Genomic DNA, 25983 nt, shown 5'->3' with positions numbered 1-25983 from the left:
ACCAGAGGCAATGACTGAACGATCCAAGGACAGAGGCATGGGAATAGAAGGCAAGGGGCCACCAAATAAGCATCAAACTTTAGAACTATTACCAAAACAATTGATTTTAAGCTCATTGGACACTAACAAGATGACATATGGGGGAAGGCCTGGGAGTAGGGGAAATTACATGGTTTATACAGAAATCTTCAGATCTGGCTTTGCTTACGCAGTAACACTTGACTTTTAGTAAAGGTATACCCCACTCTACAGATAGAGTCAAGGATTTTTCTTTCCTAAATGTCTAAGCTGGGACAGGCCTGACATTCTGTCCACCAGCAAAGCCAGCAAAGGCATTATGCAACCGGTGGTCCCAACTGGAGAGCCATAGATGATGTTTCCTAAATTAGAGGCTCTGTCACTCCAGGAGAGATTGAATTTTTTCCCCTCCCAGATAGTTGTACAGAGAGCAGAGTCCTGCCCTGCATTGACAGCAGGCTACAGCTTGTGGGCCCCTCTTTGCAAACTGCACACCTCAGGCCATGGAATTGATCAGCAAACCGAAGCACTGAATTGGCTGCTGCATGGTGAGAACAGAAGCTGTCTGGCCCATGTGCTCACCCTTTGCATTGAACCAAAGTGGGGCAGCTCAAAGGGAATCAAAAAGCCATCGTGATCACTCCTGCCACAGCCTGGGGTATCCAGTTGGCAAAGAGGGGAGCATCAACCATAGCAGCTAGGGAGGGGTGAATGCCAGGGGTCAGCTGGGGTGAGGGGGCTGGGATGAAGTGAATGTAGGCAATTGTCCTAGACTACACAGTGACCATGTTCACAGGTCTGTAAAGCATAAAAAAATGATGTTCTTCATCAATGTTGGGACAGATTCGCTTAGCAAGCACTTCCAGCATGATTTTGGTAGCAGCCACCAGTGGCCTCATTCAGTTGTGGTCCCTTGGAATATGGTGGCCGCTTCTGTCATTGCACCATGTGGCCTTGTGACAAAGTGATTCGTTCTGCTTCCCTCTGGCTATTTGTGCAGCATTGCAGAAAACTCTGGAGCTCCCGTGAAGATGGAGTTCATGTGAGGATCAACAATAGTGATTTTATTTATTTATTTCATTTTCTGAGTGCAGAACATTTTATTTATTTATTTATTTATTACTCGAATTTCTATACCGCCCTTCTCCTTTCGGACTCAGGGCGGTGAACAGCCAAAATAAAAAACATTTATACATAAGTGCGATTAAAAAATAGATTTAAAATAATTAAATTTGGCCCATAGTTTAAAATTTATCAATTTAAAATCCATATCAAAATTTAAAACCAACCATAAAATCATAAAATCAAGAGAGACCGGCTAACTGAAAGAGATGAGTTTTTAGGGCCCGACGAATGGTCCGGAGGTCGGAGATCACTCGTATCTCTGGGGGTAGATTGTTCCAAAGGGTAGGTGCCACCACAGAGAAGGCTCTCCTCCTGGGGGTCGCCAGCCGGCATTGTCTAGCCGACGGCACCCTGAGGAGGCCCTCTCTGTGGGAGCGAACTGGCCGGTGGGAGGCTATTGGTGGCAGAAGGCGGTCCCGTAAGTACCCTGGCCCTAAGCCATGGAGCGCTTTAAAGGTGATCACCAACACCTTGAAGCGCACCCGGAAGTCCACCGGAAGCCAATGCAGCTCGCGCAGGAGAGGAGTCACATGGGAGCGCCCCGTCACTCCCATAATCCCCCACGCGGCCGCATTCTGCACCAGTTGGAGCCTCCAGGTGTACCCCAAGGGGAGCCCCATGTAGAGAGCGTTACAATAGTCCAGACGAGAGGTGACGAGTGCTTGAGTGACTGTGCGTAGGGAGTCCCGATCCAGAAAGGGGCGCAACTGGCGTATCAGGCGAACCTGATAAAAAGCCTCCCTGGCCACGGCCGTCATATGCCCTTCTAAAGACAGCCGTGCGTCCAGGAGGATGCCCAAGTTGCGGGCCCTTTCCGTGGGGGCCAATGATTCGCCCCCATCTTACAATAAAAGGAGAAAATGTGCCATTTAAAATTGGCCTATTGATCTAAATAAACCAAAAACCAAAAACTATACAATCAATATAAAAATTAAACGCAGAAGGAGTTTAAAACCCTTATGTGACATTATACAGGCCATCCTCGTTCAAAATTATAAAGGCCCTGAAAAAAGTGACTTATGACTGTTTTTCACACTTATGACCATTGCAGCATTCCCATGGGCATGTGGTCAAAATTTGGGCCCTTGGCAACTGGCTCATATTTACGACGGCTGCAGTGTCCCAGGGTCCTCTTTTCTGACCTTCCAACAAGCCAGGTCAATGGGGAAGCCAGATTCATTTAACAACCATGTCATTAACAGGGGGGCATGGATCTAGTTCAGAGGTGGTCACAACTACATCCCATGGACTCTGTCGACATCCTTGGGATCAGCCAGATCAAACTGTTCCTAAATTCCTGCGTAAATCCTTTCCCCAGCCTTCTCCATAGGATCCACACCATGCTTGGCCTCCAACTGGGAAGAGATCCAAGTAATTTTATCAACCAGAATTCTTCTGTGAGTGTGAGAAAAAAAAATTCCCTCAGAGTTGCTGTGCCTATTAATGGCCTTTGGCTTAGATAATTGAATAGGCCAATCAGAGTGCAGCTCCTGGTTTTGAATCTCCGGGGCTTTTTCTATGCCTTCCCTAACTGTCCCTAACTGTCACTAACTGTCACTAACTGTCAGCATATAAGGAGCTGCTTGCCAGCAGGCTAAACCAGTTTGGGATCAGAGGCAGAGCTGAAGTCCCTAAAGCCTCTCCCTTCTATTTATTTGTCTATCCTATCCAAGGCCTCAGTAGCTTTCCTATTCCAGGTAGTGGCCAAGACCTCAGAAGGACAAGACAGCAGAGCCTGGGGTATAATCCTCAGTTCCCTTTGGAACCCCATCAGTCACTAAGAGTGGACTGGTCAAAGAGATCCAGCCTCCCTGCAGAGAAGGGCAGCATAAAAGAATTTCAAAGTCATCAGGCCATGATCTGGCCAGGACAAAGATGACAAGGACAGCTCCTCCTCAGATCAGGTTGGAAGTGGTCAGTTTTGAGTTGAGCTAAGAATGATGGTGGCCATGGTGAGATGCCTCTAAGGCCTGCCCCTGGGATGGCAAATGGACATCTCTAAAGACCATAAGTCTGGGGAACCCCACAGTCAACTGAGAAATGCCCTATAGAACGTCAGACATGGAAGTTGCTGTGCAGCAAGAAGGCTGGTACAGTAGTAATGATCCCAACTGGTCCTGTGAATGAATCTTCTAGAAAAGAATTTCAGACCTGGCAATTTGGGGAGCAGCACCCCCAAAGACCAAAAGAAACACCCGGATGACAAGTCTACCCTTAGGATACAGCAAGAGAAATTTTCAAGTCTTGCAAAAAAAATTGAAGTTAATATAAATGGAATTCCTCAAATTCCATTTATGCCTTGTGCCACTATTCCCAAGTAGCCCTCCTATTATCTGACCAAAGTAGGGCATAAGCCAAAATCCATCTTGTGTGCAGGGATCACTTTCATGTAGGTTAACAACACAATTTCCCCATGACTCCATCTGCTCTGGGAATTTCAAGAGACACAAAGATGTTTTCCATTCTGCTGCATGAAGAGAAGCTGTTGCTAAGGGGACACGTCAATGGCTTTTCCCTGCAATTATCACAAGAACAGTCATTCTTCATTTATCCCCTGTGGATTTCCAGACACAAAGAACTTCCAGGATAAAATCTGCTTTAAAAATTATCTCTGAGTTCACCAGATGGAGGGTACAACGTGTCACCTTAGGCTGTGTTGCAAAGAGCTCACTCCTGGGTTTGAAGAGACTCACATGCCTTTGTTCTCTCTATGGTCACAGCCCAAAGACAGGTAAGAGGAAGCATAGTTGCTATAAATTTGTCCTGGTGCCATCCAGGTGGCACAGGTGGTGCCTGATCTGCTAAAGATCCAGTGAGATTTCAGGAGAAACCTTCAAATCAGTTTCTGCATAAACCTTGATTTCTTTTCTAGGAGGGAAGGTGATAAGAATGACCGGGCAGGAGTCATGCTACTGTTGATGCTGATGCTCTTCTTTCTCCAGGCTCCAACTACAGCAAAGAGGCTGCAAACCATGTGTGTGTTCAGGGATTATATCGATTTAGATGGAAGCTACTACAGGCCTGGTGATCTCATTATTGGTGGGAATTTGCCCTTGGGAATCATTAACAAGTCTCCTGTCCTGGAGTTTAATACAGTGAAGCTTGTTTTTAAAAAGGGGTAAGTTTCAGCTGAAGGGGAAACGTGGAGATAAATTGTTTCTTTGCTTTACATTCAGGGACTTTTTTCAAAAAATACTTCTAGTGTTTTGAACTGTCCTGGTGTAGTGCATATTTTGTGCTTTTCTCGATAAATTAGGAAGCTCTTCAAATAGGCTGGAATTCTCAATCTATTCATCAGGAAGATGATAAACAGCAAAAAATGAAGAGGGAAGCTGTGCTGGCCTAGTGAAGAAGTCAAATTATATTAATCTGAACTGTAACTTCTGGCAGAAAATTCGAATAAAAGCTCAACACGCTTAAACTGTTCAGGAATTACAAAAATCCCTCTCAACATTGGAATCATTATTGATGATGAATAATGGCCTTCAGTAAATCTCTGAGGTGACCCCCATTGCAGTCCTGTGTTCAGCAACCTTTATCACACCTGAAGAAGCTGCTCCAAGAGAAACCTTAAATAATTACATTGAAAGTGGAGCAGTTGAAAAGGATTACAGCCACTGCAGCAAAGTGAATATGGCAGAGATGATAGAGAGTATAAAACAGTCCATGATATCTGTAGAAAGGCTTGTCTCCTTTCTCACAAAGTCACCCAAGTTTAGCCAAGGGAAATCATTTGAAAAAAAACCCTGAGTCCCTAGGGGGAGAAGGGCGGTATATAAATTCAAATATAAATAAAATAAATAAATGTCCCCCCAAACAGTGAAGCAAATTCTACAGCCATGCACAAGCTTTCCTGTAATGTTCTCCAATATTTTTCTCACTACAGTCTCATACCCAGTAACTACCAGCAGTTCCTTGCATTGATGTTTGCTGTCTCCGAGGTCAATAAGGATTTTCTTCTGCTCCCCAACATCACTCTTGGCTTCCACATCTACCGCCATTTCCAGAGGGAGATTGAGATTTCCTTAAACAGCCTCTCCATGCTCTCCTCACGAGGCCAAGTGGTTCCAGGGTACAAATGTGACTATCCGGACACTCTGCTGTCCGTCATTGGTGATCTCAATGCCAAATTCTCAAGGCTGATGGCCTCCATCTTCAGCATCTTTAAGGTCCCACAGGTAAGAGAGCTCCCTTGGATACAGTATGGAATAGATAAAGATCAAAAGCACACACAGAAGCCAAAGATTAAACTAAAGATAGTTTTTTTTGTTGGGGGACATATAATGAGCTTGTGATTCTTAGATTATCCTTTATTAAAGGGTAGCCATCATTTTAGTGCCATTTATTCTCTGTATCAGGTTGTTGATTTTTCTCTTGTCTTCTGACATACCACAGCCAATAAAAATGGCTAAGGAGATTAAGTTTGCCAATCAAAGTGAGTGAGCCTGACTGGAAGTCCATCAATCACACAATGGTCACTACTAAAGTCAGCATGAAACTTTTACTTTGCTTTGAAAAAAGAATCTCATTTTCTCCAGCTCGGTGTTGGCTTTGAGTTCTCTCAGGGAGAGAGAAGACTTTATCCTTCCTTCTTCTGGATTAATCCCAGGGAATCTCCTCAGTATGTGGGTTTAGTCCAGCTGCTCCTGTATTTCCAGTGGAACTGGGTTGGTCTTTTTGCCCCTGAAGATGACAGGGGAGAACGTTTCTTCTCAATGTTGATGCCAATGCTCCAGGAGAAGGAGATCTGCCTGGCCTTCGCTCTAATGCTGAAATTGGATAATATTCAAATAGCTCTGAACAAGATGGTTGTCAATTTCCATTCCTGGTCTAAAGCAGAAGTGTTTATTTTCTTTGCAGACTTAGCTGTTATTGGCACTGTAATAGGAGCAGTACGTTATTTTGAAAAATACAGGAAAGTATCATTTAGAAAAGTTTATATCTTAACTTCGCATTGGAATCTTGGCATGAAGAAAGCTGAACAAACATTGCAATATATAAAGTCTTTGCATGGGGCCTTGCATTTTAGGGACCACTCCAGGGATGTCTCTGAATTCAGCCACTTCCTCCTGTCTTTAGACCCCTTGAACCCACAAGGAGATGTCTTTCTCCCTCCATGGTGGGAATTTGTCTATGACTGCAAGTTCCATAAATCAGGAGAGATCCCTCCAAAGGGAGAAAAACAATGTACAGGAAAGGAGAATCTGCAGAATCTGCCCAATTACACTTTTGAAAAAAGAATGAATGGAGAAAGTTACAATATCTACAATGCCGTTTATGCTCTGGCACACGCTTTACATGCAATGCATGGATCCAGAGTTCAACCGACCATAATGAGGCTTGGAAAGAGGATCTCAGATGTCCAGTCATGGCAGGTAATTTCTGGGGCTTTTGACTCAGTCCGCAGACACTTTAATTGGAAGCTCCCCATATGAATTTCTTCAGTTCCTGATTAAATGTCTGCATCCTCCCATACCAATTCACCTGAGACCCTGCCCCCCTTTTTTAGTTTACCCTTTGTTGTGCTACTCAGCTTGCTGTGTGAAAACAGCTTCTCACTAAGAATGGATGGAAACTAACCAAGGAGAGAAGCAACCTAGAACTTAGGAGAAATTTCTTAAGGAAGGGTTTACCTTTAGAGGTCATCGGTGCCCCATTGAAGAAGAGACAGGATAGCCACTTGTATAAAACTGTAGAGGGTCTGTTGCTTGAGCAGGGGGTTGGACTAGACGACCTCCAATGTCCCTTCCAATACTGTGATTCTGTTTCTATGACAACCACAGCACAGAGCAAGATTCAAAGTGGTCCTAATGGACTCCTGGTCTGAAATTCACCAGAATTTTCTACATCAAAGGCTAAAATGTTGGACCTCTCTGGATAGTGAAGTGTCCAACCAGGTCTGTTGAGGGTAAAACTGCCTTCTGCAAAGTAGTGCAACGGACCAGACAGCGAATAGATACGATGCTTAGCAAAACACACAGATAGTCACAGACTCTGAACGTTTAAAGAAAAATAAACAGTCTTTACTTGTAGTAAGAAACAACCTTGGCTTCTCAAAACAACTTCTTCAAACAATCATGGTTCAACACAAAAACATAGTTTGCTTACAATTCCAGTTCTCTTCAAACACAAACACAGTTCCTTCAAGCAGTTCAACCTTCTAATAGCAGGAGCAGGAGCAGGAACAGGAATGAACGAACTTCCTGCCTTCCTTTATATGTCTGCTTAGCACAGCCAATTAGTCATATTTGGAGCAGTTAAAGTTACAGAACATAGTTTTCTATATATTATCTACCCAATCGTAGGATAAGGATCCAACAAGGTCAGATGCTTCCTTCCACATGGCCCATTAGATCAAACCTGGTTCCTGCATTCTGCTGCCTTTGTCAATGAGCTAGAGAAAATCAGCAGAATTTTCCATGGTTCTGATAGAAATAATTTATTCATTTCAAACATTCATTTATCAGATAGCAAGAACTTGGGACAAACAAACTATTGGAAAGTGCATAGAGCCAAGTCTCACAAGAGGAAAAGCCTAAATTTAAATTTAAATTGTGGAACTAAAATTCTGTTTTGATCAAATTGGAGTTGAAAATCATGCCCAGTGATAAAGGGGAAACTTTTAGTTTCAGAGTTAAATACACCTGATTCCTCAGATCGCCATCAAGAGATGGAAATAGCTTCTCAAATATAAATTCATCTTCTCAAGATGGCCATTATGTGATGATAGAAGCCATGATGTCCCATTTGTAGCTCTAGCCCAAATACTCCGATTTCTGAAGCTCTCCTTTCTTCCAGATTCTTGCCTATTTGAGGAATGTGGAGTTCAACAACAGTGCTGGAGAGGAAGTCTCCTTCTCAGAAGATGGACTGGGATCTGCTCGTTATGATCTTCTCAACTGGGTTTTCTTCCCCAATCAATCTTTTGTCCCCAATAAGGTTGGGCAAGTAAATCCTGAGGCTCCCAAAGGCCAGGATTTCACCATTAACTCTGATAGAATTGTCTGGGCCACAAAGGTGAGCTGCAAGGAAATGTTTAGTTTAGTTTATTAGATTTTTATACCGCCCTTCTCCCGAAGGACTCAGGGCGGTGTACAGCCATGATAAAACAATGAACCATACAAAATTTAAAAACCAATTTAAAACAAGATTAAATAAATTTGGCCTGTCAATTTAAAAACCCATAATTTAAAATACCCCATCCAGATTCTTATTCAGCCAGGCCAGCCTGTTGAAATAGCAGGGTCTTAAGGGCCCGGCGAAAGGTACGGAGATCAGGAATCATACGTATTCCAGAGGGTAGTTCATTCCAGAGGGCGGGTGCCCCCACAGAGAAGGCTCTGTGCCTGGGGGTCGCCAGCCTACATTGTTTAGCCGATGGCACCCTGAGGAGCCCCTCTCTGTGGGAGCATGTTGGTCAGTGGGAGGCTATTGGTGGCAGAAGGCGATCCCGTAGGTACCCGGGCCCTAAGCCATGGAGCGCTTTCAAGGTGGTAACCAACACCTTGAACCGTTGTAAGTTCAGGAAAAGATTCATTCTATTTTATTTATTTATTTATTTCATCATGCATGAATTTTATGACAGATACAAGTGTAAACATAATTATAAATACATGAAAAGGATATGAATAAAAGAAAACTTTAAGACAGGGACGTTAGGCAGGCTGGTGCACTTATGCACGCCCCTTACAGACCTCTTAGGAATGGCGTAAGGTCTACAGTAGACAGTCTAAGGTTAAAGTTTTGGGGATTTGGGGAAGAAACCACAGAGTCAGTTAGTGCATTCAAGGTATTGACAACCCTACTACTGAAGTCGTATTTTCTGCAGTCTCGTCTCTTCTCTTCTCTTCTCTTCTCTTCTCTTCTCTTCTCTTCTCTTCTCTTCTCTTCTCTTCTCTTCTCTTCTCTTCTCTTCTCTTCCTGAGATGCAGAATATCTTCCTAACTTGAAAAATAATCAATTGAGTCAGAAATCACGACAGTCATTTGGTGAAAAATCTGCTTTGCGTGTAACATGTTTAAGGTCTGATTTGTGTCATTCCACAAAGGGTTAGGCTTGGGAACAACATCTGCTTGAAACGCAGGATCCAATTAGAGCAAGCAACAGTGATGTCTATAGATCAGTTATGCTCAGTTGTATCCTCATAGTTCTTTATTTTAGAAATGCTCTCATCCCATCATCAACTTTTCTCTGCAGGCTGAGATTCCAGATCCAATCTCCCACGTCCATGGGTGTGTCAGGAATGCCCCTGGCCTGATGACCTCAGGGCTGTTCTTCATTTCTGATAGATGGTGGCAATCTATTTCTTTAGAAGAGATTCTGAACACAGAAGTAGGAACAAGGAAGAGAAATAGGAATGGGGAAAACAATGAATGCAGCTGGTTCATTGCTTAGGTCATCTCAAGTGTTTCTCTTTTCTCTTTCAGAAGGTGCCCTTTGCCAGGTGTGGAAGGAAGAGGTGCCATGTGGGAGAGAGGAGAAGAGTTCCAGAGGGCAAGCAAGTTTGCTGCTACCAATGTGATGCTTGTCCAGAAGGGACCATTTCTAATCAGACAGGTAGACAGGACTTCAAATGTTAATCTTCCAGGATCACAGAAGACATTCATTAAGTCATGTTTTTGTTATTGTTATCACTTTTGATAAGAGTGTCATGAAATCATACCTTTCAGCAAAACATTTCAGTTTACAGATCTAAATTGTCTTGGCCATAGAGGCATCTTTCCCGATCCTCAGCAGTTCCATGCAGGATATCTTTAGGGCAGAATTTATAAATCTCCAATTTGCATTTCCACTCCTACTCAAACATCTAATTGCAAAAACCGCCTTCCAATCTATCCTGAGGAAGTGGGGTGTGTGGTCCAAGCTTTAATTTTTATTATTCAGAATATGCTCCTTTTGTCAGCACTATCAACCTCTGAGGAAATAGACCTACCAGGGAAAGAGGACATTAATCTATTTATGTCTCTTGGATAGAGCAGGGGGGAGTAAAAAACGTCTGAATGAACAGATTTGAGGAACAAAGCAGAGAGTTTAAGGCAGGGATGATATACACACAAACAAAACAGCAGCCTTCCTGGATAACAGATCTGTCGTGCTTCTGTGGGTTCCATTAGAAAATAGGAGAAAAAACAGGCAGGAATCTCAAATTGAAGGCCTCATCAGTCATGGAAGTGCACAGTGAATGTATAGCTGGACCTGAACAAATCTTCGTCTCTGGCTAATCTATCCCCAGGATCATCATAAATGGAGGATGGTTTGCCATTTTTGATGCCCCATAACTTGTACAGGGAGACCTTTCATCTTTCCCTTTGTAGACAGGCCAACAACCGAAAGAGGAAGTCATATCACCTCTGTAGGAGGGATAATGCATATGGCAGATACCCCTGAAATTCTTAGCCAAACACTCTTGATTTCAGATGCAGCTCACTGTGAACCCTGCCCAGAAGACCAATATCCCAACAAGGACAAGGACCAATGCATTGCCAAGAAAATCCACTTCCTTGCCTATCAAGACACCCTGGGATACATTTTAGTTTTTCTTGCTCTCTTTTTCTCTCTGATCACTTCTGGAGTCCTGGTGATTTTCTATAAACATCATGGCACACCAATCGTCAAGGCCAACAACCGAGATCTCACTTACATTCTCCTGGTCTCCCTCCTGCTCTGCTTCCTCTGCTCCTTCCTCTTCATTGGTCAACCAGGGAAGATCACTTGTCTTGTACGACAATCTGCCTTTGCCATTCTCTTTTCCCTGGCAGTTTCTGCTGTGTTGGCAAAAACTGTCATGGTAGTTCTTGCCTTCATGGCTACCAAACCAGGGAACAAGACAAGGAAAGTCTTAGGAAAACCACTGACCAACTCCATTGTCATAGCCTGTCCCCTGATCCAAGCCCTTCTTTGTGTCACCTGGCTGGGAACCTCCCCTCCGTTTCCCAGCTGTGACTTTCACTCCTTGTTTGGAGAAATCATCTTGGAATGTAAGGAAGGCTTAGCTTTCATGTTTTACACTGTCCTTGCCTACCTAGCTTTTTTGGCCTTCATCAGTTTCACAGTGGCCTTTCTAGCTAGGAAATTGCCTGATAGTTTTAATGAAGCCAAGTTCATTACTTTTAGCATGCTGGTCTTTTGCAGTGTTTGGATCACTTTCCTCCCCACCTACCTGAGCACCAAAGGGAAGTCCATGGTAGCCATGGAGATCTTCTCCATTTTGGCCTCTGGGGCTGCTCTCTTGGCTTGTATCTTTTTCCCCAAATGCTACATTATTCTACTGAGGCCCGATCTGAATTGTAGAGAAAATATAGTAAGAAACAAGATTTTCTAACTAATACAAAGATTGGCCTCATTTATATTTGTCTGTCAGACATATTTAGAATCTGATTTAAAAAAAAAAAGTTGACAAGAAGCAGGAACTTGTCCATTAAAGAATTCCTTCTCAAGTGTTGTAATTGGTTACATGTCAGGTTCCATAGATCTCTATTGGGACGCTGCCATTCTGATGGGAGGGGGAGGCTTTGGGGAGTTTTTTTGTGCAGGGTTTTGTTTGCTTTGCTTTGCTGTACCTTGTGTGAAATAGGTGTCAACTCGGCTCACCTTAGGAGGGGGAAAGGAATGTGCTTTGAGCCATCTGCTTTATCTCACCACTAGAGAAAGTGAAATTGAAGCACCTGGGAATTTAGATTTATCACCATCTCTATCTGAGGTTCTCAAAACATCTTCGCACTTTGGGATTGGGTCAATGTTGAACTGGACATTGGGAGGGGCTTTGCTTGTAGCAGTTTAGCCTAACACTTTGAGTGGGAAACTTCAGTTCCTGCCTATATTTCCTTTGCTATCACCGTCTTTCAATAAAAGTTCCCTTTCAAATGATAATTGTTTCAAGAGAACTGCTTTCTTGAGAAGATTGGCAAGGCAGGACCTTACATGACAATTTACCTGTGGTCAGCAATGATCCTCCAGTCTTTGTTTATCATGTTTTCAAAGTGTCCTCAGTGATGTCCAGAGCCCTGATTTGATGGGAAGCTTTTTCATAAAGATTTGTTAATTATTACAAGGAGAGAATTTTCTCATTTTATTCCTTTTAATTTAGTTAATTTTTAGTTAGTATTTTAAAGGGATGTGTTCAGTATTCGTGTTTTTAAGCAAATATGGTTGTTTCCTTAGATAACTGAGTCATTATAGAATTACCTACCACTATTCAATGATTTTTGAAATGGTGGAGTTTAAATCTCTCTCACATCCAGATCTGCTATACTTCCTTGTCAATGTCAGGCAGAATTTTCCTGAGATGGATGAGCAAAGTATGTCATAACTGTTTGCATTATATTAATAACCTCTCATGATATTTCATCTCTTGGACATCCTTGGTGAACAAAGGTGGTCTATGAGATCTTTGTGCATAGAGAGTCTGCAGAGGAATAATTTGACCCAGGATCACAATCTAATTTCCTTAACTAGTATATGTTACTAGCAATGTCATCCAGGGCATGAGAGTCATCCCAGCTTTGTAATTAAAGTCAGGAGGCATCTGTCAATCATCCAGTCCTGTGACATGCAGTTATTTAAAAGTGATAACCGGCACCTTGAATGGTGCCTTGGAGGAACCTGGGGGCCACTGCAACTTATGCAACAGAAGTCTGAAATGGGTGAATCTAGAAGGGTCCAACATTGTGGGCTTCATTTTGGACCAGCTGCAGTTTTCAAGGGGTCTTCAAGGGTAGCCCTAATGCAAGAACATTGCAGCATGAAACAGTAGAGAATGTTCATAGCTCAGGTTTAGATTGTGGCAGTGGTTTGTTTTCCAATGAGATTTGATTATTGGTTTTCCGTCCTGCATTTCATTCCACAGTGGGTTTTGGATGGAGGGGGCCTGAAGGATTAAGCAGTCGTAATAGTCACAAAAACATTACAATTGGTTCTTCTTGAGCAATGATGAATTCAAGGATGAATTCATGCTGGGTATTTCTCAACTGTAGCTTTGTTCCCAAGAACTCCTGACTTTCTGCCTCCACTCTTCCACCCCTCTTGCTTCCATCACCTCTGTTGCTCTCATGCAAGTTGACTCTCCACTGCTCAATTTCGTTCTGTTTAACAAACTCAACCTATTGGAGGAGTGGCAGTACCTGGGCATGGGGTTAAAAGAGGAATCAGCCTAAAGTCTCTACATAGCCACAAATAAACTAAGTCCAATCCCTCATGAATTCCATTAACCCTTATGTAATACCAAGATACTGCTAAACATTAATTGAGAAAGTTACTGCTTGTATGATGAGAAATTAATCAGTCTAGTTGGAAGTTCATGTCTGATCCAAATGTTTTGCACCTGACAGAACATTTACAATGACCTAGCTGGACAAAGTCAAGGCCATCGCCATAGAAAACAGTAATGACCAGAGGGAGTGACTTCTACGACCCACAAAATTGATTCTCTGGGGACTGTGACTGATGACACACCTTGGGGGGAGGGGGAAACAGGGTCAGAGGCAAGACATAAATTGAGTGAAATTGGCTTCACTTGATCCGTGCTGACTTGATGCATTTAATAAACAACTGGATTTTTTTTGAAACTTTGCTTGAGGCTCCTGCTCTTATTAGGCAGTGGTCGGAACCTTGACAGCCAATCCGTCAGGCTGATTGAAGAAAGGGGATCTCTTGGGTATTCTGGCATTGGGACGAAGCCTATACCACTTACTACCTTGAAAGGGGTTAGTTCCGTGCTACTGTGAACAGCATTACTGTACCCGACCTCAGCGAATGGCAAGAGGTCTGCCTAATTGGACTGCTGGTAGTTCACGTAACAGCTCAGGTATTGTTCTACCATGGCGTTCAGTCTCTCTACCCTCCCATTGGTGCTCAGATGAAAGACCAAGCTAAGGCCTTGGGATGACCCAATGGACTGCAGGAACTCCCTCCAGAATTTAGCCATGATCTGCACTGTGATTTATTTGTTATTTATTTATTGGTTCGATTTATATGCTGCCCTTCTCCGGAGACTCAGGGCAGCTTACAATGCGTTAAGCAATAGCCTTCATACTTCTGTATATACCTGCTTAGTATACCTGCTTTTGGCCCCCACTAAGTGGAGACTTATTCTCCAAGCAGGCACACTTCTTTCTTGAGATAGGTACCATTCTGATCCTTGAGCAGAAACTATTAGTCCAGGAAGATCCTAGAGTGAAGAAGAGTCCTAAGCATTACAGTTCAATGTCATGATGAACCAAAGATGAAAAATTCCACTTCTAGGAGAACCAATCATGCACAGCTGCCTGTTTTTGCTAGGATTCAAACTGAGACTCTCCCTTCCCATCCAACCTTCATGCACGAGGGCAAAACCTTCATAGCACCGCTTGGTCAATCGGTGGTTGTACAACTGAATATCATCAGCATACAAATGATACCTGACCTCAAACTGAAAAGGCTTTCCAGATGGATCCTGAAAGTCAATGGATTTGGCTCAGTCTCACTCCTGCAACCAACACTGAATGGAACCACCTTCAGGTGAAGGAGAGACTCACCTAACACTATATACCCATCCTTTGTTATCCCAGTTTCTGATTTCATCCACTGCCATGTGGTTATTAAAAAAAATGGTTCTTCCATCCAAGCATTGGCATGACTGCTCACAGTTACAAGGATACAACTGATAGTTGTATGCCACCAAACCCCATGACTCTCATACTAGCTGACCAACTATGGCCCAGGCCAAGCTCCATCTTCTTTCCAGGGGGTCAGTTTCAAGGAGGTCAGATTCACAACTTCAGCATGACTCCCTCTATCCTGTGCATTACAAGACACATAAACATGTTTTTCCATTCTGGTGAATGAGAAGCTATTGCTCCATAGGTAGAACAATTGCTTTTCCTTGCAATTATCAGAAGTACAGTAATTCATAGTGTGTCCCCTGTGGATTTCTCAATACAAAATCTTACAAAATAAAGCCTGCTTTAAAAAAAATCTCTCTGAGTTCTTCAGATGAAGGCAGAAGATGTCACCTTAGGCTGCCTTGCAAAGAGCTAATTCCTGGGTTTCAGGAGACTTGAATGCCTTTGTTTCCTCTATGCTCATGGCCCAAACACAGGTAAGAGGAAGCATTGTTGCTATAAATTTATCCTGGTGCCATCCAGGTGCCACAGGTGGTGTCTGCTGTACTAATGTTCCAGTGAGATTTCAGGAGCAACCTTCAAATGAGTTTCTGCACAAAGTTTCTTTTCTGTTCTAGGAGGGAAGAAGACGAGAAAGATGGGGCAGGAGTCATGCTACTGCTGATGCCTTTCCAGTTTCTATCTCCAACTTCTCTGAAAAGGCTGCAAACCATATGTGTGTGAAGAAAGACTGGGCAGGAGTTATGCTACTTCTGATGCTGATGCTCTTCTGGCTCCTGGCTCCAACTACAGCAAAGAGGCTGCAAACCATGTGTGTGTTCAGGGATTATATCGAATTAGATGGAAGCTACTACAGGCCTGGTGATCTCGTTATTGGTGGGAATTTGCCCTTGGGAAGCATTAACAAGTCTCCTGTCCTAGAGTTTAATACAGTGAAGCTTGTTTTTATAAAGGGGTAAGTTTCAGCTGAAGGGGAAACGTGGAGATAAATTGTTTCTTTGCTTTACATTCAGGGACTTTTTTCAAAAAATATTTCTTGGGTTTTGAACTGTTCTGGTGTAGTGCATATTTTGTGCTTTTCTTGATAAATTAGGAAACTCTAAAAATAGGCTGGAATTCTCAATCTCCTCATCAGATAGATGATAAACAACAAAAATGAAGAGGGAAGCTTTGCTGGACTAGTGAAGAAGTCAAATTATAATATTAATCTCACCAGTAACTTTTGGCATAAAATTCAAATAAAAGCTCAACACGCTTCAACTGTTCAGGAGTTACAAAGATCCCTCTCAGTGTTGGAATCAGCATTGCTGATGAATATGGGCCTTCAGTAAATCTCTGAGGTGACCCCCACTGTAGTCCTGTGCTCAGCAATCTTTACCACACCTGTAGAAGCTGCTCCAAGAGAGACCTTAAATAATTACATTGAAAGTGAATCAATTGGAAAGAATTACAGCCACCGCAGCAAAGTGAATATGGCTGGGATGATAGAGAGTATAAAACAGTCCGGATATCTACGGAAGGACTTGTTTCCTTTCTCAGAACGTCATCCAAGTTTAGCCAAGGAAAATCCTCTGAAGAAAACCCAAACCCATGGAAATTTGGGAGTTTCTGCCTTCAAAAGTCCCCCCAAACATTAAAGCAAATTCTACAGCCATGCACAAGCTTTCTTGTAATGTTTGCCAATGTTTTGCTCACTACAGATTCATCGCCAATAACTACCAGCAGTTCCTTACATTGATGTTTGCTGTCTCCGAGGTCAATAAGGATTTTCTTCTGCTCCCCAACATCTCCCTTGGCTTCCACATCCATGGCCATTACCAGACTGTGATAGTTGTTTCTTTAAACAGCCTCTCCATACTCTCCTCACGAGGCCAAGTGGTTCCAGGGTACAAATGTGACCTGCAGGACACTCTGCTGTCTGTCATTGGTGGTCTCAGTGCCAAATCTTCGAGGCAGATGGCCTCCATCTTCAGCATCTTCAAGGTCCCACAGGTAAGAGAGCTCCCTTGGATACAATATGGATAAGACAAAGATGAAAACACACACATAAGCCAAGAGGAAATTAAAAGTAGTTTGGGGGAGGCACATCATGAGCCTGTGGCTCTTCATGTATTCTTCATAAAAGAGTAGCCATCATTTTAGTGACATTTATTTCCTGTATCAGGTTGTTGGGTTCTTCTCTTGTCTTCTGACATATCACAATCAGTCAAGATGTGTAAGTGGTGGCTCTCCCTAAGAAGGGAAGGAGATGAAGCTTGCCACTGAGGGTCACTCAGCCTGACTGGTGGAGCAAAATCCATACAATGGTGACTCCTAAAGTTGCCCTAAGACGTTACTTTGTCTTTGAAAGATGAATCTCACTGTTTTTCAGCTCGGTGTTGGCTTTGAGTTCTCTCAGAGAGAGAGAAGAGTTTATCCTTCCTTCTTCCCGATTAATCCCAAGGAATCTCCTCAGTATGTAGGTCTAGTCAAACTACTCCTGTATTTCCAGTGGAACTGGGTTGGACTTTTCGCCACTGAAGATGACAGGGGAGAACATTTCATCTCAACTCTGATGCCAATGCTTAAGGAGAAGGAGATCTGCCTGGCCTTCACTAAAAGGCTGAAATCACATGATTTTGAGATTATATGGAAACAATTACGTCTCAATTTCCAGACTTGGTCAAAAACTGAAGTGATTATTCTGTTTGGAGACCCCAAATGTATTGTCAGTGTACAGGGAATTTTGTTTGCCCATAAAAAATTCAAGAAGAAAACATTTCAGAATGTTTGGATCTTAACCTCCCATTGGAAACTTAGTGTGAAGGAATCTGAAAACACATTGCTATTTCTAAAGACTTTCCATGGAGTCTTGCATTTCAGGGACCACACCGGGGATGTCTCAGAATTCAAACATTTTGTTCTGTCTTTAGACCCCTTGAACCCACAAGGGGATGTATTTCTCCCTCTATGGTGGGAAATGGTCTTTCGCTGCAAGATTCACCAGCCAGGCAAGATCCTTCCAAAGGGGGGAAAACAATGTACAGGAAAGGAGAATGTGCAGAATCTGCCCAATTACATTTTTGAAACAAGCATGACAGCTGAAAGTTATAATATCTACAATGCCATTTTTGCTGTGGCACACACTTTACATGCAATGTATGGACCCAGAGCCCGACCGACCATGATGAGGCTTGGAAAAAGTATCTCCAATGTCCATTCCTGGCAGGTAATTTCTGTGGCTTCCTTAGAAAGGAAAACATATTAAAAGCAATTATTAGAAAGATATGAAATAAGAATCATGTTTTGTTGGAAGAGTTTGGAGAGGGGGAGAAGAGAAATAAACCAAATGAGCTGTCCATAAGATCCATAGAAGAAAGACCTTCATAAATCCTGAAAGGCTTCAATGGTTGCCAGAGTTTCAGGAGGTAACCATGACAGGGAGTAGATGTCAGCTGATACCAAAACAACAATGGCTGTGCTTGAGAAAGAAGCTTCCAGAAGTCAGTAGAAGTCCTACTTGAGACAGTTGCATAACAACCTCTGTTACCCTCAGCATGGAACCCAAATCCAACTTGTAAAAAGACACTCAATTCCTTTTAACCGTGGTTTATGTTTCTATCAGTTAACATCCTGTTTGACCCCACCCAATTTGTCCAGTTTTACATTTATTGTACTGCTCAGGTTGTAGTGTGAATGCAGCAAATCTTGGTTCCCCTGAGCACATAAAGCAGGACTCAAAATAGTCTTAATGGGTTTTTTGTCTCAAACACATCAGACTTTTCTGCATTAATGGATAGACATTGAACTTCTCTGAACAGTGAAGAGAAAAAACAGGACAAGCCTTTCCTTTTCCTTGATGCCGATTTCATCAGTCATTGTTCTTGCTCTGTTCAATTCTCAGGCAGAGAAAATCAGAGGAATTGTACTCTGTTCTCATGCAAATTATTTCATTGTTGCTAAAGTGAATTTATCGGTTACAAGACCCCAGGACAAAGTAAATATTTAAAACTACATGTAATCAAGTATTACAGGAGGAAAATCATATACGACCTCATAGACGACCCTCACTCAGTCAATGATGTTGGAGTACTCATCTCAAATGATCTAAGTGCGAGAGCTCACTGTAACAACATTGCCAAAAAGGCATTAAGAGTTGTTAATCTAATCTTGCAAAGCTTCATTTCTGCTAATATTATACTGCAAAGTAGGACATACAAAACCTTTGCTAGACCAGTTCTTGAATACAGCTCATCTGCCTGGACTCCGCAGTGTATTTTAGACATTAATACAATTGAGCGAGTCCAGAGATATTTCACGAAAAGAGTACTCCACTCCTCTGCTCACAACAGAATACCTTATGCCAGCAGGCTCGAAATCTTGGAATTAGACAATTTACAACTACACCGCCTCGAGTCTGACCTAAGTGTAGTATACAAAATTATCTGCTACAATGTCCTACCTGTCAATGACTACTTCAGCTTCAACCACAATAATGCATGAGCACACAATAGATACAAACTCAAGGTAAACCGCTCCAAACTCGATTGCAGAAAATACGACTTCAGCAACAGAGTGCTCAATGCCTGGAATGCAATACCTGACTCTGTGGTTACTTCCTCAAACCCCCAAACTTTAACCTAAGATTTTCTACTGTTGACCTCACCTCATTCCCAAGACGTCTGTAAGTGGCGTGCATAAGCATACCAAAAAGCCTACTGTCCCTGTCCTAATATTTCTTTTTATTTAATTTTTTCAAGTATTCAAATTATGTTTATACTTTTACCTGTTATCTTATATATGACTGACAAATAAATAAATCTAATTAATTAATTGATTAATTAATTAATAAATAAATTTAATTAATTAATTAATTAATTATGATTAATTTTGGGATGTGGCACTAAAATCTTTCAGTGTACTTATTCTGATAAAGCTTGATTTGAGGAAACCATGATACAAAGGACCAAAGGAAAACCATTTGTAGTTTCCGAGTTAAATATTTGGTGTTACTGCAGATTCCTCAGTTCTCCACCAAGAGAACTCCTCTAGCTTTTCAGACATGAACTCATCTTCTCAAGATGGTCACCATGTTCTGATAGAAGCCATAACCATAGCTCTAGCCCAAATACTCCTATTTCTGAAGTTCTCCTTTCTTCCAGATTCTTCCCTATTTGAGGAATGTGCAGTTCAACAACAGTGCTGGAGAGGAAGTCTCCTTCTCAGAAGATGGACTGGGATCTGCTCGTTATGATCTTCTCAACTGGGTTTTCCTCCCCAATCAATCTTTTCTCCCCAAGAAGGTTGGGCAAGTAAATCCTGAGGCTCCCCCAGGCCAAGATTTCACCATTAAATCTGATGGAATCGTCTGGGGCACAAAGGTGAGCTGCAAGGAAATGTTGTAAATTGAAGGAAAGATTCATTTTCTTCTTGAGATGTACAACATCTTTCTAACTGGAAAAATAATCAATTGAGTCAGAAATCTTGGCAGTCATTTGGTGTAAAATCAGCTTTGCATGTAACACATTTGATGCCTGATTTGTGTCATTCCACAAAGGGTTAGCCTTGGGAACAATGTCTGTTTGAAATGGAGGTTGCAATTACAGCAAGCAACAGTGATTTCCATGGACCATTGATGCTCAGTGTATCCTCATGGTTCTTTTTTTTAGAAATGCTGTAGTTCAGTCACAAGCCTTCCTCTACAGGCTGAGATCCCAGTTCCAATCTCCAACATCTGATGGTAGGTTGGGAGTGCCAATGGCCTGAGTCCCCCAGCAGCTGTTCCTGGTTTTTGATAGATGGTGGCAATCTATTTCTTAAGAAGAGAATCTGAAAATAGAAGTAGGAATAAAAAAAGGAAATAGGAATGAGGGAAAGAATGAATGCAGCAAGTTCATTGCTTAAGTAATTTCAAATATTTCTCTTTCAGACCATCCCCTTTGCCAGATGTGGCATGAAGAGGTGCCATGCAGGAGAGAGGAGAAGAGTTCCAGAGGGCAAGCCAGTTTGCTGCTACCAGTGTGACCCTTGTCCAGAAGGGACATTTTCAAATCAGACAGGTAGAGCAGACTTCAAAAATAGATCTTCCATGATCAAAGAAGACATTCATTAAATCTATTTTGTTTATTGTGATCATTTTTGATATGATTGAGTTCTGTTTTCAGCAGAACTTTTCAGTTGATGGATCTAAATTGCCCTGGCCACAGAAGTCACCTTTCCTAATCCTCAGCAGTTCCATGCAAGATAGTTTTAGGGCAGAATTTATGAATCTCCAACTTGCATTTCAACTCCTCCTGTAATATCTGATTGTAAAACCCAAAGTCTAATATTTTCCTGAGGAAGTGGGGTTTTCAGTCCAAGCTTTAATTCTTATTACTTAATGCATGTTTCATCCATCAATACTATCAACCTCCGAGGAAATAGACCTGCCAGAGAAAGAGGAGATTCATCTATCTGTGCCTCTTTGATAGAGTAGGAGTGATCAAATAAGTCTGAATGAACACATCTGAAGCACAAAACAGAGAGGTTAAGGCAGGGATCATGTACAGATAAACAAATAGCAACATTCCTGGATAACAGGTCTATCGATCTTCTGTGGGTTCCATTATAAAGTAAGGGAGAAAACAGGCAGAAATCTCAAACTGAAACCCACATTACTCGTGGAATTGCATAATGAATGGATAGCTGGAATTGAACTAATCCTCGTCACTGGCTGATCTATCCTAGAATCATTATAAGTGCACCATGATTTCCTTGAATGAATGAATTCTTAAACAAAGATTCTTGATTTCAGATGCTGCTCACTGTGAATCCTGCCCAGAAGACCAATATCCCAACAAGGACAAGGACCACTGCAGTGCCAAGAAGATCCACTTCCTTGCCTATCAAGACACCCTGGGATACACTTTAGTTTCTCTCACTCTTTTTTTCTCTATGAGCACATCTGCAGTCCTGGTGATTTTCTATAAATATCATGACACACCAATTGTTAAAGCCAACAACAGAGAACTCACCTACATCCTGCTGGTCTCCCTCCTGTTCTGCTTCCTCTGCTCCTTCCTCTTCATTGGTCAGCCAGGGAAGATCACCTGTCTCTTCCAACAATCTGCCTTTGCCATTCTCTTTTCCCTGGCAGTTTCTGCTGTGTTGGCAAAAACTGTCATGGTGGTTCTGGCCTTCGTGGCCACCAAGCCAGGGAACAAGACAAGGAAACTCTTAGGAAAACCACTGACTTACTCCATTGTCTTGGTCTGTCCTCTGGTCCAAGCAGTCCTTTGTGTCACCTGGATGGGAACCTCTCCTCCATTTCCCAACATGGATTTCCATTCCTTGTTTGGAGAGATCATCTTGGAATGTAAGCAAGGCTCAGCTGTAATGTTTTACATTGTCCTCATCTATCTAGCTTTTTTGGCCTTCATCAGTTTCACAGTGGCATTTCTAGCTAGGAAATTGCCTGATAGTTTTAATGAAGCCAAGTTCATTACTTTTTCCATGCTGGTCTTTTGCAGTGTTTGGATCACCTTCCTCCCCACCTACCTAAGCACCAAAGGGAAATCCATGGTGGCTGTGGAGATCTTCTCCATTTTGGCCTCTGGAGCTGCTCTTTTGACTTGTATTTTTTTCCCCAAATGCTACATTATTCTGCTGAGGCCGGATCTGAATTGTAGAGAAAATATAGTAAGAAACAAGAATTTCTAACTAATGCAAGGATCGGTCTCATTTATATTTATCTTTGAGATGTAAGTGTGATGATTTCTAAAAGATTATGGCATAAAGGAGGAATTTATCCATAAAAGAATTCCTTATCCTTGCTTACAATATTCCTCTGGTCAGTCTTTTGTTTTTCATGTTTTCAAAGTGTCCTTAGTGAGGTCCAGTGCCCTGTATGGAAGGAAAACTTCTAGTTAAAGATGTGTTTATTATTTTGGATATTTCTAAGTTTATATGGCAAAGGAAAAAACCAAGAATCTGATACAAACTACTGCAAGATACTAAGGAAAAAGGGGGTTGGGTTTTCCAGACTTGAAATTGTATTCTGAGGCATGTTGTCTGGCCTGGTTAATAGAGTGGGTGAACCTCCAGAATAAGAGGCTACTTGGATTAGGGGGCCACAAATTAAGGTTTGGTTATTTATGGTATGATAATGTTAAAGTTAATGTTGATTTTAATAATTACTTTGCTAGATGTGCCATACTTAGAGTTTGGAATAAATATAAAACAAGGTTCTATATGAAGTTGCCTCTTTGGGTGTCCCCTCAAGAAGCTTTTTTAAGAAAATAAATGGTGGTGAAGCCAGACCGCTAGACATATGGTAAAATATTATCTTTCAACTCTGGTGAACCTACCTTAAAGTTGAGGGAAGAATTTGAATTAGAAGGGTATGTTTGCCATTGGTTTACATATCAAGAACTGAAAGAATGGCTTAAATCAAATAAAAAGAGTTGTGGGTTTTATTTTGCTAAAGAATGAATTGGAAATATTACTGTGTGGTAGTGATGAACATATTATTGCTAAGATTTATAAAATGTTATTGAAATTAAATTTGGAAAGTGAACATGTAAAGCACTGTATGATTCACTGGTTAAGGAATTCTGGATATAATGTGATGCTTGAACAATTAGAAAATATGTGGATGAAAGGTTTAAAATTTACACTAAACTATAATTTAAAAGAAAAATTTTATAAGATGATGTATTGCTGGCATTTAACACCAGATAACTTATCCAGAATGTATAACGATATTTTAAATGAATGTTGTAAGTGTAAAAGAAAAAAGGAAGTTTTATCATTTATGGTGGACATGTGATAAAGCAAAGAAATTTTGGAGTAAGGTTCATATTATAATACAGAATATTCTTCAAATGAAAGTAAAAATGAAACCAGAAACTTTTCCTTTGGGTTTAATGGAAAAAGACTTGGAGAAAAATTTTGATCTTATAGATATTGACAGCAGCAGGACTATTATATGCACAAAAATGGAAGGACACTTAGATTCCCACTATGGATGAATGGCTACAGAAGCTGATGGAGTTGGAAGAAGTGGCAAAATTGATCATTTTGGTTAAAGGAAAGAATATAAGTACCTTTATTTCCACATGGAAACCGCTTCTGAACTTTGTGCTTGAGGTGGAAAAATATGAAACTTTGATTTTGGGTTTTACCAATTAGATTGATATGTTTTTATAGAAATGGATAGTTTATATTACTATGGACAAACAAAAAGCTGTGGTTTGAAGTTAATGCTTTTAGAGAGTTAGAAGTCAATGTTTCTTCTTTTCTTTTCCCCAATTTCTCCTGGTGTAGGGTTTCTTGCCTGGGCAGGGGGTTAGACTAGAAGACCTCCAAGGTCCCTTCCAACTCTGTTATTCTATTCTATTCCTCACTTTTCTCTCCCTATTTCCCCCTCACACACAGTGTGTCTTCCTATTTACTTTTGTATTTTGTATTTTATCTAATAACCTAATAAATAATTGGTTACTACCCAAATGACTGTACACCCTTCACTTTCTGGTAGGTCAACAATAAAATCCATGGATATTTCCTTCCAAGGGGCGTCCGGTCTTGCCACACTCTGCAGCAAACCAGGTGGCTTCCCCGGAGGTCTTTTAGCTGAGGCACACACCGGACAACTAGCCACATATGCTTCTATGTCTTTTTGAGGGCAGGCCACCAAAACTGTCTTTTAACAAGATGTAGAGTTTTAACAAATCCAAAGTATCCGGCTGCCTTGGCATCGTGAGCATATTGTAATACTGTTAGTCTTAAACTCTCAGGGACATACAATTTAGCCCCTATCCAAGCTAGACCATCACGGAGGGTACATTCATTTGAATGGGTTTTAAACCATTCGTCAGTTTTTAAGGTTTCTTGTAATTTCTGTAGTAGGTCGCCCGAAAGGGCTGGATCGGCCCTCGCCTGTGTTCTGGTAGTCATTGGCGCTGCCAGTTGTGTTGAAGGGATGATGGGTTGAACCACTTCTTTCTTGGTACTGTTGTATTGAGGCATTCTGGAGAGTGCGTCCGCCATGAAATTCTTTCCACCAGGAATGTAGCCTAGGGTGAAATTAAAATGGTTGAAATGCTGGGCCCAACGAGCTTGCTTTGGTGACAGTTTACGTGGTGTTTTCAACGCCTCCAGATTTTTGTGATCAGTCCAAACTTCAAACAGGTGCTTTGCTCCTTCCAGAAATTGTCTCCACGTTAACAATGCCCATCGCACCGCAAAATCCTCTTTTTCCCATATGGCCCATCTCCTCTCGGTTTCTGATAATTTACGGGACATGTAAGCACAGGGTTGTAATTCCCCTTCTGCGTTCTTTTGCAGGAGTACTGCTCTCATAGCCACGTCACTCGAGTCTGCTTGTACTATGAAAGGCTCTTCCATGTCTGGATGTTTGAGGACCGGCTCAGCAGCAAACAGTCATTTCAACTTTTCAAAAGCTGCTTGACAGTCCATAGTCCATTCAAGAGGTTGTGAAGGCCTTGGTTTTGCCTCACCCTTAATTTTCAGAAGATTTGTTATAGGCAGAGCTATTTTGGCAAATGAGGGGATAAACTGTCTATAGAAATTTGCAAAACCCAGGAAACTTTGTAATTGTTTGTGGGTGCGTGGGGCGGCCCATTCCAATACGGCCCGAACCTTCCCAGGGTCCATCTCTATCCCCTCATGTGATATGCGATATCCAAGATAGTCAATTTTGCTTTGATGGAACTCGCACTTAGAAAGTTTGGCATATAGTTCAGCAGCCCTGAGTTTTTTCAGGACCATTCGGACCAATTTCACATGGTCGTCCATGTTCTCTGAGTAAATAAGAATGTCATGCAGACATGTACATCCAGAATGTAGACCAGAACCCCCTTAAACAGGTGCTCATGCAGTACTTCGTTAATCAATTGCATGAACACAGCAGGGGCTCCCTGTAGTCCAAACGGAAGTACTCTAAACTGGAAACATCCAAGTGGGCAGCTAAATGCTGTTTTCCATTCATCTCCCTTTTTAATTCTCACTTGGTCGTAAGCTTCCCGTAAGTCAAGTTTGGTGAAGATTTTTCCCTTTCCTAAGTGAGATAGCATGTCCTTCATAAGTGGTAGGGGGTAAACGTTCTCCACACAAATCGCATTTAGGTTCCTATAATCAACTACCAAGCGAAAGGAACCATCCTTCTTTTCTCGGTGCCGCCACCTTTGGTTTGGCAGGTTTAATAAACCCCCGTTCTAGATTTTTATCAATAAAGTTTCGCAATTCCCCTAATTCTCAAGGGGTC

The 25983-nt window shown here is 41.8% G+C and overlaps 1 protein-coding gene across 1 annotated transcript; it reads left to right on the top strand.

Annotated features, from left to right (window-relative positions):
- The first annotated feature begins 2387 nt into the window (after window positions 1-2387).
- On the top strand, window positions 2388-25196 carry LOC139312628 (vomeronasal type-2 receptor 26-like). Its single transcript, XM_070937573.1, has 7 exons — window positions 2388-2514; window positions 4661-4795; window positions 5200-5321; window positions 9570-9586; window positions 16442-16627; window positions 21500-22397; window positions 25044-25196. The coding sequence occupies exons 1-7, from the start codon at window positions 2388-2390 to the stop codon at window positions 25194-25196; spliced, it is 1638 nt and encodes a 545-aa protein (XP_070793674.1).
- Window positions 25197-25983: the final 787 nt, after the last annotated feature.

The sequence above is a fragment of the Pituophis catenifer genome, unplaced genomic scaffold (genome assembly GCF_029215685.1).
Source record: "Pituophis catenifer annectens isolate HBS135680 unplaced genomic scaffold, rPitCat1.0.hap2 SCAF_1, whole genome shotgun sequence".
Taxonomy (NCBI): Eukaryota; Metazoa; Chordata; class Lepidosauria; order Squamata; family Colubridae; genus Pituophis; species Pituophis catenifer.
The sequence above is the reverse complement of the archived record's forward strand: the minus strand, read 5'-3'. Positions and strand labels throughout refer to the sequence as shown.

What these genes read in the sequence shown, in the direction of transcription:
- LOC139312628 (XM_070937573.1), top strand. Translation starts at nt 2,388, where the DNA reads ATGGACTCTGTCGACATCCTTGGGATCAGCCAGATCAAACTGTTCCTA. An exon ending in CGAGGCCAAGTGGTTCCAGG is followed by an intron (nt 16,628 to 21,499) that starts GTACAAATGTGA and finishes TCTTAAACAAAG; the next exon opens with ATTCTTGATTTCAGATGCTG. An exon ending in TGAATTGTAGAGAAAATATA is followed by an intron (nt 22,398 to 25,043) that starts GTAAGAAACAAG and finishes GTTCTTTTGCAG; the next exon opens with GAGTACTGCTCTCATAGCCA.